We start from the raw sequence: 15,350 nt of genomic DNA, 5'->3' as shown, positions 1-15,350 counted from the left end.
GCTTCTCTGCCCTTGCTCTCCACACAGCCTTAACCAGCACCTTTTCTCCCAGCAGCTCCAATCCTAGCATCGTGATCCTTATCGACCCCTTCCAACTTGAGTTATTCTATGATTCTATGATCATCTATGCCCTATCCATTGCCTTCTAGTCTTACATGCCATATGGTGGCTAGATAACATTCACCCTTTCAGGACATACCCCATGACTCTCTCAAGTTTGAGAATGAATGCACTAATGTATCTGCAATACCCAGGTCTCTGAAAGAAACTATTCAGCACCAATTATTTAAGGAAAGGAAAAAAAAAAACCAAACCAAAAACCAAAACAAAAAAAACCCCATCTCCAAAAGATTGTGTTGAGCTTTCCCAAATTAGCTTCTACTTAAGTGGCTTATGTTTTGTAACTCCTCCTCCAGCAGAAAAAGCCATCTCTTAGAAACAAAATTAAAAATTATTAAAAAAAAAAAATCTAAAAACTTTCAGTATACTGGAAAGAAAATACTATTCCTGCTGCTAAGCTTGTCAGAATGTCACTTTGACATCTTACAGAATTATTTCTTCTCTGAATCTAGCAAAAAGATAAAAAGATATAGCTTTCCCACAGGCAAAATATGTGATATTTACCTGAGGCATGTTGGACTCCAAAGTGAGCAAAAATACTGAGACACATTCCCTGTTTGCCACCTCTGACAGGCAGGACAAGGTAAAGTGTCATTTCTTGACTCCAGAGACTAAGGACAGAGAATCTTCTTGATATATTTTTACTATTGATTGAAATAATCATAAGTAAAATTCCATAGTGCCTTACTGCTGATATACTTTGCAGACAGCCTACTAGCTCTACGTAAAGTTATGACACATGTATTTCTTAACAGAAATGTATTTTTACATGTGAATATAGATGTCAGTCAAGAATAAATTCTTCAGGATACACTCAAACAAAGCCGGAATGACTGCATAATAAAATACAATTGGATCTCAATTTATGTGGTCATGAGGAATAAAAATGCCTATATATCTATAGCAACAATTTAATGAATGTAGGAATTGTACAGTACAATACAGCTGGAGAATACATTACTATTTTACTTTAAAAATCAGTATGTCACTGAAATCTCTACAAACTTCAGTTGGTAAAAGATCTGCCTGTGCTAGATTTCAATATTGATTGGTTATTTTTTTCTAAAGTTAAGATTATGTACCCAAATACCCCAGCAGTATTAATACATAACCATGAATTATATCAGGCATTGAGTAATAAATCCAACAATAAGTTCACCCTCTTGTTACTTTAGTGTTTCACTACAAAGCAGCAAAAGGATTAGAGTACCACCTTAGTGTATCCTACTTTAGAAGCTTCCTTGTCCAATTCACTTCATATGTGGTATAAAATAATGAAACCTCAGACTTTTGATAAAGGACACAATCCCCAAAACAGTGGAGGCGAAAATCCAGGAACACATTCAGACCTAAGCACACTTGTGTGAAATGATCTGTCTGGAAGAAGGAGATGAAATCAGCTACATGGACAGCAATAATTTCCATGAAGACCAGAAAAACAAGAAACAAAGCAGTTGGACCAAGGATGTAGAAGGGTGAATGTCTCTTACTCTTGCAGTCCCCCTCACTGCTGCTTTCACTCAAAGCTCTCCAATATGTTAGTCTGGAGCAAGCCCTACCTCCAGCATGACTAAAACCTCAGTAACTACCCAAGGGAAAGGTATGATCTCCAGTAAGCCTACTGCCTTCACAGGAAAAAAATGTTAGTTGGGAACAATTTTTTTTTTGCTTATATTGTCCATATGTACATTTTTACTGCAGATTTGCACAAGATGTTGAAGAAATTTTTGCCTCAGCAGAGCTCAGTGTGCACACACAATTTGGTTGTCTCTTGAAAACACTAGCCTCGACACTAAAGCATGCATTGCTAAGGAACTTTGACAGAGAAAAATTAATAGAAGATAAAAAAAGGCATCTTTCTTACTTAGATTGACAACTGCCATTGAAAGGATGTCCCACAGACAGTTGAATTTCTCTAGGGAATCCTGATAATTGCAGCTATCATGATCTCCTAAAACACACTGCTTTGTCCTAACGTATGTCATCTGTAAGAGGGCTTCTAGGGTAGTTCTTGAGGACTGATAAGCTTAGACAACTAAGTCTTTGAATTTGCATTGCGTTATAAAGGGAAGAAAAAAAAAAATCATGAGGTAAGAGCTTGGCCAAAACAATATAATTGCAAGTCTTATGAGTACCAACCCCGGAGAGCCAGATGATTCAATTTTGAACTACAGTGTAAACATGGTAACTTACTATACATGTCACTGCATTTAACGTCCCTGGTTGAGCAAGAAGCCCATAGAGATTAGGTTGCTCTATCACAGCTGCAGTGACAAGAGGTGAAGAAACTCAAAATCTATGATACTTTCAATCTCCTCACTTGGAAGAGATGACAGAAATGCCAGCACTGTTTGCCTGAGCTGAGCAATTAAAAAAGCCTCACTGACTAGTAAGTAGTAGTAGCTGTCAATGGACACTAAAAAGAAAAAAAGAAAAAAAAAAAGGAGGAGTAAACTAGGCTACAATAAGCTCTTCAGGTTTTAGCTTCCTCTTAAACATTTTTTCCTACCTTCCAGATAAGATGCATGCAGATTTTCTTCTCATCAGATGCTGTGGAAAAAAAAAAGGCAACTCCAGTAGTGCTTAAGAGAGCCTAGCTACCCATAGCATAAATACTATGACAAAGAAAAGAGTTCTCAGTGGTTCACCTCAACCGCACAGCCTTGGGAGGATCGAATGATCTGGGATCTCAAAAGAGGCTGAGGGTAGAGAGGGAAAAACAACAACCTTCTCTTCTCATAGTCACTAGAAACCTCATCTAAGGGCAAAGTGTGCAAACCATATGGCACTGATGATACTAACCTCTGAGACGACAGCTACAAAAAGCCCTAGTGAGTCTGCACTGATGACAAGTGTATTCTTGAGAATCAGAAGTATAACTTCTGCATCTTACTGAGCAGAAAAAAAGCTTTTGCCTACCTCAAGAATACTATATTGACCAAGAAGAAACTGACTTCTCAAGGGGGAGTGGGGGAAGCCCACTGACTTTTCCTCTGGTGATCTTTCTTTGCTCAGTGTCTGAATGTAGTTCAGACAGACTGTTTCTCTGGATATGCTGCTCACTGTGGCATACAAAACAGGTGTAAATGTCCAACTGGCCCCTGCAAGTGGAGCAGCTCTGGAAGTCTGGCAAAGGAGTCGAGGGAATGGTAAATGCTGAAGCAAAGTTCTCCAAGTAGATAGCAGAGAAACAGGAGGAAAACTTCGGGACAAGTTGAAAGGGATAAAAATAAAATAAAAAGCTATGATCTAGTAGCAAACAAATAACAACTGGCCACTCTAATGATTGACAAGAACTGAAAGCACAAGATACAAAACATCCCATACAGCAAAAGTAGTGGTAGGAGAGAAGATTGAGCAGACTTGTTTAAATACTCAATAAGTAAAGGAAATCATAACTCTAATCTCCAGTCTTTTACCATGTGTACAGTCATGATGTAAGCATGAAATTCACAGATCAAATGGATAAAGTCTCAAAAAGAGCCTTTCTGAAAAAGCAGCCTACCAGCCAGACTCACAAGCAGGCTTAAGTTATAAATGCTCTGTATAAAGGTTACACATACATTTTACATTTTTAGAGACTGACAATCCTCTACCCATAAAAGTTCTAAGACTAAGTTTTTACAAGGAATTTCAGATGCGACAGAACAAAGGCTTCTGTAACATGTATTTTACTAAATAAGTTTACTGTTCTAAAAAGTCAACACATTTTCCCCAATATTTAAGCAGTTTATTTCCCAGGCAAGACTCTGCCACAAATACACACTGAGGCAAATATTTAATGAATACATATATTTTTAAAAACTATAAATTTATTCTACCATTTATCTCTTCAGCCACACTACAGATATATTTTTAATTCTCTCTCTTTTGTTACCTCAAAGCTACATATGTCTAAGTGCATACTGCTGCTGCAGCAACGTTACAATTTTCCATCTGGGAAGCAAACAGTAAACTCATTAGTGAGCCTGAGCTCACTCAGGAAATGAGCATCGAGTTATCTCACTTCATTTAAAATAAGTCAACTTATTGTTCAGTCCTAAAATATCACCTGTATTGGTGGATAAGGGTTTTGTTTTGTCAACAAGAGATATGGTTAAACTCACAGCCCTACTAAGTATTTTCTACCTCACAAATGTTTTTGTTCCAAACCTTTTGCTTGCATGTCATAGCTCTGTTTGTCTTGTTATCTTATATTAACTTACAAATTCAGGGCAAAGACTAGCCCTGACAATTTTATAGAAATTAACATGACAATTTCAAATATGTCTTCTAAGCAAGTCTGTGATAAAAAGAATAAACACTTTTCATGTAAAAACATCATACAAAAAAGACATTTCAATTTTGCAGGAATTTAATTGATTCTTTGAAAGATTAAACTTTTCAAACATAACTCATTAACACCAGCATAAGACAATATATGTTCCAGAAAATGATGAATCACAAGGATTTTTCATAAGTACTGGACGGTACGCAATACTTGCACTTTCCAATTTCAGAAAATTTGTAAAGATATTTTAATGTAATTTGAAATATAAAAATACACATAGATAACAGAAAATATGCTCAAAACCATTTCAGTTTCAATTCAGAATGCTTTTCAAAATAAACCCCCAAACATTTCTATATCACAAAAGGAAATTCCTTACCGAAACAGCAGTTATCTTCAAAGAATCAACTGTAGAATGTGTGAAAAGGTACCACAAGACAGGTCCAATTTCTCCTGTAATAAATCCTTGGGCATGGCAAGAGAGAGTAGTGCAAACATTTTCAATTATCTTTGCTGCCAAATGGTTCACTACCCGGTCTTCCTACAGGAAGGAGAGGAAAGGAACACTCATACGCAAATGTTTCTAATGTTTCTGATTTCTTTTTAAACTACTGCCTATGTCCGTATTTTATTCCATGCATATTGTCTTAATGTGGTTTCTTAATTTTATTTGATACTTGCCAAAGTCATTTCATTGGAAACTTCACCTTGTGACAAAGTTATGTTTACAGATCCTACTTCCCCCCACTTTCTCTTCTACTGCAAAGATAAATTAATACAAGTATAATTAATACAAAATCTTTCAGCTCCAAATGATCACCCCAAATTAAAGGTAGTCACTAAAAATGAAAAGGTTTTGTTATGTTAGAGGTGTTCCATGATCAGTGCTTTATGAATGAATGTCTGTGTATCAAAACTCATCACTACAACAGGCTCCAAATAGCAAGATTATGAGAAATACAGTTACATTAGGAAAAATAAAAGTAATTACGTTAAACCCTCTTTATTCAGAAGAAACAACCACCCCCAGGGATAAAGAAAAAGCCTTCTCGCAAGTCAAGTTATTCCGTAACTCCCTTCTCTTCCTCTTCTGAAACAGAAAATCCTGGCCAATGTTTAAGAATCCTTCATCTTTTTAATACTAAAAAAAATAATTTTATCTGAAAAATCATTTGTGGAAAACCACTGCACATGTAGCTTTAATATCTACATAATGCTATTCATACTACAATGTGTCCAGGGAATAAAAAACATCATGTCAGAATAATCATGAGCCATCGGCACATCATGAACATCACATGGCAGCAGTTCTAGCAGCAGTTCTTTATCAAGAAAACTGTTACTGACTCCAATGGAAGCTTAACTTAATACAGATCACTTAAAAGCAGAGTCTCTCTTTCTCTCTCTCACCTCCCTTCTTTAGTTGGTTTTTTTGTGTTTTGTTTTGGTTTGGTTTTTTTACTCTGCTTTCACTTAAAAGCAGAGTCTTCACATTAACAGAACTGGAAGACTCATTGCTGGTGGTTTTTTGGCTATGCATTGCCTCACCTTATCGCAATCTTTAGCTATGAATAAGTGAAGTTTTTCAACAATGTCTTAAATGGCATTCTTGAGTTCAGCAAGAGTGATTTTTAATATAAGAAGGACAACCAATTTAATTTGTCAAGTCTACCTCATAGCCTGGCTTCACAAATAATTCATCATAATATCTAATTGATTTCTTTCTTAAACTAATCTCCACATTATCCTACTAACCTTTGGATTTCTGACATTTATCTTCACAATCGGAACCACCAACAACTGTGAGCGATGATAATGAAACCTTTCAGAAAGCAGTACAAAAGCCTTCCAGATGGGGAGAACTTACACTTCATTAAAAATATATTCAGTATCCACTCTTCCTTCTACTGACTTAGGTATTCTAAAATATAGATACTGATGTAGAAATATTGGGAAACTGTAGTATAATGCTGTTTAAAAAAAAGCTGTATTCATAATTTTCATACTAATCCTTCCTGTTGTCCCAAAGAACTGGAGCTCCACTCAAAATACTTAAAAGAAATACCAAAGCCAATTCCCACCTAAACCAGTTACACTCTTTCATAAAACTCTACTGATTTCCATGGTCTTCCTTCTGATTTACAGCCATGAAACCAAAGGATTAGGTTTCTCTGTTTTTCAGTTTCTATTACTGCAACATATTGTATCATTTTGACCTATTAAAGACCTAAATACACAAATACACATACGTGTTTACCAAAATTAAGTTTCTCAAAGCTTTTTATAAATAATGTTAATTTTTAATCTCATTCTGTGAATTATACTTCTGAATTTCAGTCTTTTTTTTTGTACAGTTAAGGTAAAAATACATAGAATCATAGAATCATTTCGGTTGGAAAAGACCTTCAAGATCATCAAGTCCAACCATTAACCATGCCCCCTAAACCATGCCCTGGAGTACCCTGTCCACTCGCTTTTTGAATACCTCCAGGGATGGTGAATCAACCACTTCCCTGGGCAGCCCATTCCAATGTTTGACAACCCTCTCAGTAAAAAAATTTTTCCTAATATCTAACCTAAACCTCCCTTGCCTCAACTTGAGGCCATTTCCTCTTGTCCTATCTCCAGACGCCTGACAGAAGAGACCAACACCCACCTCACTACAACCCCCTTTCAGGTAGTTGTAGAGAGCGATAAGGTCTCCCCTCAGCCGCCTCTTTTCTAGACTGAACAACCCCAGATCCCTCAGCCGCTCCTCATAAGACTTGTGCTCAAGGCCCCTCACCAACTTGGTTGCCCTTCTCTGGACACGCTCCAGCAGCTCAATGTCTTTCCTGTAGTGAGGGGCCCAAAACTGAACACAGTACTTGAGGTGCGGCCTCACCAGTGCCGAGTACAGGGGAACAACGACCTCCCTGCTCCTGCTGGCCACACTGTTCCTGATACAGGCCAGGATGCGATTGGCCTTCTTGGCCACCTGGGCACACTGCTGGCTCATATTCAGCCAGCTATCAACCAGCACCCCCAGGTCTTTCTCTGCCGGGCAGCTTTCCAGCCACTCTTCCCCAAGCCTGTAGAGCTGCATGGGGTTGCCATGACCGAAGCGCAGGACCCGGCACTTGGCCTTGTTAAACTTCATACAATTGGCCTCGGCCCATCGATCCAGCCTGTCCAGATCTCTCTGTAGAGCCTCCCTACCCTCAAGCAGATCGACCCTGCCTCCCAACTTGGTGTCGTCTGCAAACTTGCTGAGGGTGCACTCAATCCCCTCATCCAAATCATCAATAAAGATATTAAACAGAACAGGGCCCAACACCGAGCCCTGGGGAACACCACTCGTGACCCGCCGCCAACTGGATTTCACCCCATTCACCACTACCCTCTGGGCTCGGCCATCCAGCCAGTTTTTCACCCAGTGAATAGTGCACTTATCCAGGCCACAAGACGCCAGCTTCTCAAGGAGTATGCCATGAGAGACAGTGTCAAAGGCCTTGCTGAAGTCTAGGAAAATAACATCGACAGCCTTTCCCTCATCCACTAGGCGGGTCACCTGGTCATAGAAGGAGATCAGGTTGGTCAAGCAGGACCTGCCTTTCGTAAACCCATGCTGACTGGGCCTGATCCCCCTCTTATCCTGGACTTGACATGTGAGTGCTTTCAAAACAAACCGTTCCATAATCTTTCCCGGTACCGAGGTCAGGCTGACAGGCCTGTAGTTCCCCGGATCCTCCCTCCGACCCTTCTTATAAATGGGAGTCACATTGGCAAGCCTCCAGTCCTCTGGGACCTCCCCTGTTGACCAGGAACGCTGATAGATGATAGAGAGTGGCTTGGAAAGGACCTCAGCCAGTTCCCTCAGTACTCTTGGATGGATCCCATCAGGTCCCATAGATTTGTGAGTGTCCAGATTGCGTAGCAGGTCCCTAACTAATTCCTCCTGGATTAAGGGGGGTATGTTATGCTCTTCATCCTTACCTTCCAGCTCATGGGGTGGAGTACCCTGAGGATGACTGGACTCGCTATTAAAGACTGAGGCAAAGAAGGCATTAAGTACCTCGGCCTTTTCCTCATCACTGGTTGCTACGTTCCCTTCTGTATCCATTAAAGGATAGATATTCTCCTTAGCATTCTTTTTACTCTTAACATATTTGTAAAAACATTTTTTGTTGTCCCTTACGATAGTGGCCAGATTTAGTTCTAGCTGAGCTTTCGCCTTTCTAATTTCCTCTCTGTATGATCTAACAAGATCCCTGTACTCCTCCCAAGTTGCCCGCCCTTTCCTCCAGAGATGATAAACTCTCCTTTTTTTCTTAAGTCCTAGCAAAAGCTCCCCATTCAGCCAGGCCGGTCGTTTTCCTCGGCGGTTTGACTTGCGGCACATGGGAATAGCCTGGTCCTGAGCCATTAAGATTTCCTTTTTAAAGAATGTCCATCCCTCCTGGACCCCTTTGCCCTTCAGGACCATCTCCCAAGGGACTCTCTCAACTAGTGCCTTGAAGAGGCCAAAGTTAGCCCTCCGGAAGTCCATAGTGGTGGTTTTGCTGACCACCTTCTTTGCCTCACCATGAATTGAAAATTCTACCATTTCATGGTCACTAAGCCCAAGACGGCCTCCAACCATCACACCTCCCACCAGTCCTTCCCTGTTCATAAACAACAGGTCTAGCAAGGCTCCTCCCCCAGTTGGCTCACCCACCAGCTGTGTCAAGAAGTTATCTTCCACACACTCCAGGAACCTCCTAGATTGTTTACTCACTGCTGTGTTGTATTTCCAGCAGATGTCTGGAAAGTTAAAGTCCCCCACAAGGACAAGGGCACATGATTCTGAGACTACTGCCAACCGCTTGTAGAACGATTCATCCGTCTCTTCAACCTGGTCAGGCGGTCTGTAACAGACTCCCAGCACAATATCTGTCTTATTGGCTTTCCCTCTCATCCTCACCCATAAGCACTCCACCTTGTCATCAGAATCGTGTAGCTCTGAACAGTCAAAACATTCCCTAACATAAAGAGCCACCCCACCACCTCTTCTACCTTGCCTGTCCCTTCTGAAGAGCTTGTAGCCATCCATTGCAGCACTCCAGTCATGGGAGTCATCCCACCATGTTTCCGTGATGGCGACTAAGTCATATCTATCCTGCTGCACAATGGCTTCCAGCTCCTCCTGTTTATCGCCCATGCTGCGTGCGTTGGCATAGATGCATTTGAGCTGGGTCATCGGATCCACCCCTAACATCGGCACGCTGCCCCCAGGCTCATCTCTGGTGCACCTAGTTTGATCCCTTACCCCCTTCGAACCTAGTTTAAAGCCCTTTCTATGAGTCCTGCCATCTCATGAGCAAGGATTCTCTTACCCCTTTGAGACAGCTGGACACCATCTGTCGCTAGCAAGCCCGGTGCTGTGTAAGTCTCCCCATGATCAAAAAACCCAAAATTCCACCTATGGCACCAGCCTCTGAGCCACGTATTGACCAGGTGTGTTTTCCTGTTCCTTTCAGTGTATTTCCCTGCCACTGAAGGGATTGAGGAAAACACTACCTGTGCTCCCGATCTTTCTACTAATCGTCCCAGTGCCCTGAAATCCCTTTTGATTGCCTTTGGATTCCTCTCTGCAATCTCATCACTGCCAACCTGCACAACCAGCAATGGGTAATAATCAGAGGTCCGAACCAGACCAGGGAGTTTCCTGGTAATGTCTTTAACCCGGGCCCCAGGGAGGCAGCAGACTTCCCGGTGCGATGGGTCAGGTCTGCATATCAGGCCCTCTGTCCCCCTTAAGAGGGAGTCGCCTACAACAATTACCCTCCTTTTTCTTTTTTCAGAGGATGTGAGAATGCGTGGGGATGCCCGACTGGGCTTAGGCACCTCCCTACATAGGGCTTCATCTACACCCTGATCTTCACTGGCCTGGTCCTCAAGTTCCAGAGCCCCATACCTGTTGAGTAGGGGCAACTGGGAAGGTGAGGGAGACCGGGAGCGGATTCGCCTGCCTCCCCGAGCAGGGACCTGTATCCATTCCCCTCCATCTCTTAGGTCCCCTCCTGCCTCGTGGCAGGAGGGCAGGGGAACCTCCGATTCTTGCGGAGCCTCCATCTGCTGCCCCTGCCTCAGGGATGGTAGGGTGTGGTGTGAGTGTGTGGTGTGTAGGGTGTGGGCCCACCAATCTATCTGCCTCTCACACTCCCTGATACTCCTCAACCTTTCCACTTCCTCCTTCAGCTCTACCACCAGGCTGAGCAAATCACTCACCTGGTCACACCTCACACAAGAGGTGTCCCCGCTGACCTCCATCATTTCTGATAGACTCAGGCACTCCCTGCAGCCAGAGACCTGGACAGCTGCATGTTTACATGGGACCTCTGTCTGCGTTGCCATATTTTTCCTAACAATGGCTTTCCCCCGAGTGGCAACCATACCTGGGTCTCCCTCTGGGCCGACACCCACCAGTTGAGCAGCCTGCTCGAGCTGGGAACAGGGGGGGCTGCGCCCTACCTGCACGAACTGCCTGCGCGAACTGCCGCGCCACGCCCTGATTGCCCGTCCTGTTCGCCGCGCTCCTGGTCGCTGGCGCTCCTCAGGGGCGTTCAAATCTCCCGCGGTTGCCCCTGGCAACGCCCACGCCGCGTCAGCCTCTCCCGCGAGAGCCGCCGGCTCCGGCCGGGTCCCTCCGCCCTTCCCCGGCGCCCCCGGGCCTCGGGAACCTCCCTGTCCGCCTCCATCTAGCGCTTAGCCGCCGACCTACCGTAGCCTCTGCTGGCCTCGCCGCTGACTGAACGCTGCTGACCGTTACGCCGCGTTCAAATGGTTTTATCAAATGGACTACATGCTTTTAAAATTGAATCCATCACTGATATGTTAATAGTCAAGTTAAATTCAAGTTAAATCTCTCATATGAAGTGATTACTAGGAACATCAGTTGGGACTCCAGTGCTACTTTAAGCAGGCAGAAACACTTAATAAACACACTATAATCTGATTAATAAATCATAATCAAAGCATTATACAGCAGATACTAGTTATTATGGATGTCAATTAATTTCCAGATGCAATTACAGCTTTTCTTCGCAAAATTTGGTCCTGAAGATGTGCTTTATTTCCTTTCAGCCACCAGTGAGTTATGCCCTGTGCCAGATAGTCCTGCTACTTTGGCTAGAAAAAGGTCATGTATCGTAACAGTGCTCTAAAAACTCAATGAGGCTGTCAGAGTAATTCCATTTGCTGCCACCCCAGATTGTCCACAGCTCCTCTGGGATCTATTCCTGAGCGCTGTCTAAGCAACAAGACTTGTACCATTTTCTGCTTAATTAGCTCTCTGGAAGGGAAGCCTGACCTAAACGAATATTTGGCCTCCTAACTAAAGGAGTCATCCTATCATGTTACCAGGACATAAGCTGTGTTAGTGAACAGCAATGGATCTTCAAGATATGAGTAAGTAGTTCCATGTAACAGTTAACCTCTGTCCCCATCATGAACTGCACCAAATCTAAATCCATTCATAGAGCTGTATCGAAAAGAAGCACATACTCTACTTTCACTGGGTTTAGATTTCAACTAGTTTTATAAAACACACTTAAAGATAAAGCTCCTAATTTTCAGTCCTGTTGGAACAATTGCAGATGTATCTGTTCCCAGTTAGAGTCATGGATGCTTAGTGAAAATGAGCCCTGAGTGAGAAAGCAAATACCAAAAGGGTAAATAGATGTAAACTGCTAAAAGAGAACTTCTTTTAATCAAGTCTTTCTATTCCTATTGGGGGGGGGGGGATATGCAAATCAAAGTCATCACGTCATCAAAGAATCTACTTTCATTTTTTGAAATAACTGAATCTACTGGATATTTTTATTGATTATTAAAAACTTAAGAGTGCACTAGAAGTTCTGGAGGCACTGAAGATACAGTCACTACAATAACCAACATACTACCTAAAAATAGCATAATTTAATTTAGAGGTTATTTTATTATCTTTTTATATTGTACTGTGTATAGATACATACACTTGCGTAAAAGCATAATACTCATAAAGAAACATTGGAAAAGCTGAAAGACTCAGGAAACACTGTATTCCATCATTATTCTAATCAACTTCAAAGAAGAAATTAAAGTGATAATGTATATGATTCAGACCATTACTTTTATACTATAGGCAATTCTGTCAGTAAACTAAAAACCTGATGTCTGAAGAAGAAATTGAAGTGGTAATGTGTATGATTCAGACTACTGCTTTTATACTCTAGGCAATTCTCTCAGTAAACTAGAAAACGGATAGCTAAAGAAGAAATAAAGGTGTGAATATGTATGATTCAGACTATCACTTTTATACTATAGGCTGTCCTATACTTTCTGAGAAAATAGTTATGGTTTTATTCTCCTCTCCTCCAAATTCTCCTTTCTTCTCCAAATTCACTGTAAAGGAACTGCTCCAGCTAAGTATATACATTATAAAACATACTGCCTTATATTATATATCGGCAATTATTTTTTAAAGTTATCTTTTGTTATTAGAATTCCTCATCAGTTCAGAACCAAAACCCTCAGAATTATATCTTGCTTCCTCATAAAGGAAGAAGTCCATATGAAAAGGGAAATGTGTACTGTTTAGCTTACTGGCAAGCTCTAATTTATTAAAAATCTTGCTTACACAGTACTCTGCACATCCAAGAGACAGAAAATTATCCTTTGTAACCTGACTCACTATTCTGATTCAAATACATTCTCCAGGTGGCATGCTTTAAAATGAGAGAATTATGCACAATCTGAAAGCCAGATAGAGCTAATTAGCTATAGCTGTATATATTCATTTACCAATGCAAGTGTATTGCCTATATATAATTTTTTCCAGGTTCTATGAAGTTATTACCAAAATTGTATATAATTGTATACCTTTTATTTACATGCCATTTGTAAGCAGAAATGAACAGGTACAAAGCTCCTGAGAGCTTTTTCAATGGTTCCTCTCTGCTCTCACACAGGATTACTTAAAAGGAGATTTGCACACAGTTTCTGACTCCGCCACTTAGTTCCAGCAAAGGACCTTGTCAAAGCAACATAATCGAGACCAAATCAGACAAGAAAAATTATAAAAGACATCAAAAAGTAGTTTGGATATGGGAAAGATTATCAGTTCTAAGACTACTGTCAGAAAAAAATGTTTAAAAGGAAGATCTGAAGGAAGGTAGGGGCAAACGTAAGGGAGAAAACAGTAGAAGCAGAAAGGTGAAAGGATTGACTGGAACGTAAGTGTGAAGATGTGCAAATGTAAAACAGAAACTAAAGCTGAGATTTCACTTACTTAAGATTAGGTTGAGCCTGAAATGCAATAATGAAATGAAAAAAAAAAATACGCAGAGTCAACTAGGAGATTCAAATAAGAGGATGATACATTTTGGGTGAAGTAGACAAGGGTAACTTTAGCAAAGGAGTTTTGAATAAACTAAGTAAAATGGATGAATGGAAAAGGGTAGCCACATTAGCATTAGGTACTTAATATTAACTAAGAATGTCCTTTCCGAAATGGAGAGTATCTTTCATGACTGCATAACACAGAAACTGTAAGAACTAAGCACTTCAGCTGTAGAAATCAGGACCCTGCTATCTTAGAGACTGCACACAAATATTTAAGAGTTGAACTTGGACATAAACACAGATGCCTGGAACAGGCATTTTGTGTCACTGTTAGAAACAGTTGTTGGAAAAGATTAGTAAATAAATATTGGAATATTTACTATATGGGTTCTGACAGACTGCAACATTATACCAAGACTAAACATGTCAAATTGGGCTTATCATTTACTTATTTATGAGTGCACCAATTTCCTTATTTTGACACATCATTAAACACACCTGTTCTTTGCCTAAGTTGAAAATCACCTTCTATCTCAAGTTAACAACACTGAAGTGCAGGAAATCTGAACTTGTGATCCCCTACAGATAAAAGACTTTCCCAATCTTCCACTCCACCATCCTAAAACTCCTTTCACCTATATGTACACTTTTGTCACTGTTATGATTTTCAGGCATAGATGGTATGTAGAAACGACATTACCTGCATTTTCTGAACATTTTGTTCCTTTATAGGCAAATAAAAGGGACACATGCACATTTCAAACTCCTTCCTGCTCTACTGTTCTGTTTCAGAGGGCAATTCTGCTCTGACAATGATGGATCTTACAAAACTGCAGAGATCCAAGTACACTTCAGAGTAGTTCATAATGAAACTGAAGAACAGCGAATTTACCTTACAAAACTCAAAGCTACATAAACTATAGTACGGAATTACATCAATTGGGTTTATTTTCTTGAATTCTTATTAAATACATCAAATAAAGCTTCTTAACTGGCAATAAAAAATACCAGTATTTATCATGCATATACTTAACACACTGTGGTAATTCAGGGTTTATTACAAAAAGCTAGTTTGCCATTTTCATAAAAACTGAGACCATATACAAATACTCACTCCAGAAAACATACTGACATAAAATTTAATTTAAAAAGGTTAGAACAATTAAAATACATCTATGATTTAATTAAATTTATTATATCTTAATTACAAATGTAAGAATGCAAAGCTAGCTTACATGTAATAAATTGTTAGATCAGGGAAATTTATTGAATAAATAGCAGATTACAGGCTACAAATGTAAAAGAAAGAAATACAGCAGCTAAGATCTTAAGCTGCAGTCAAAGAACTTTAAGCACACTGAAGGCAAATTTAGACAATATTTTCAGGATTTTCACATCCAATGCTTTACTAGTGCAAGCAATAAAATTTACATAGAACCTCATTTTAGTTTTAAGTCAGACCTTAAAAAATTCTAGATTGTTCATTGTAACTATTTCTATTATCTCCTGTTTCGCAGCAGGAGGCGGGGGAGGAAGTGTCATTCACATGCTCCCCTGCTGCACCTGCGTATCAGCCACTAAACATTGTGAGCCACTCACTGCCTGGACAAAGCGGCTC

General features: G+C 40.5%; 1 protein-coding gene across 4 annotated transcripts in view; it reads right to left on the bottom strand.

Annotated features, from left to right (window-relative positions):
- ULK4 (unc-51 like kinase 4) overlaps positions 1–15,350 on the bottom strand; it is a 267,671-nt gene that overhangs the window by 197,673 nt on the left and 54,648 nt on the right. For all 4 annotated transcript variants that reach the window (XM_052794377.1, XM_052794405.1, XM_052794385.1 and 1 more), the window contains one exon: positions 4,770–4,931. In XM_052794377.1, the coding sequence (XP_052650337.1) occupies positions 4,770–4,931 (162 nt within the window). The remainder of the gene's footprint in view (positions 1–4,769; positions 4,932–15,350) is intronic.

This window comes from Harpia harpyja, chromosome 1 (assembly GCF_026419915.1).
Source record: "Harpia harpyja isolate bHarHar1 chromosome 1, bHarHar1 primary haplotype, whole genome shotgun sequence".
NCBI classification, from domain to species: domain Eukaryota; kingdom Metazoa; phylum Chordata; class Aves; order Accipitriformes; family Accipitridae; genus Harpia; species Harpia harpyja.
Note: the sequence above shows the minus strand (reverse complement) of the source record. Positions and strands in the feature narration are given on the sequence as shown.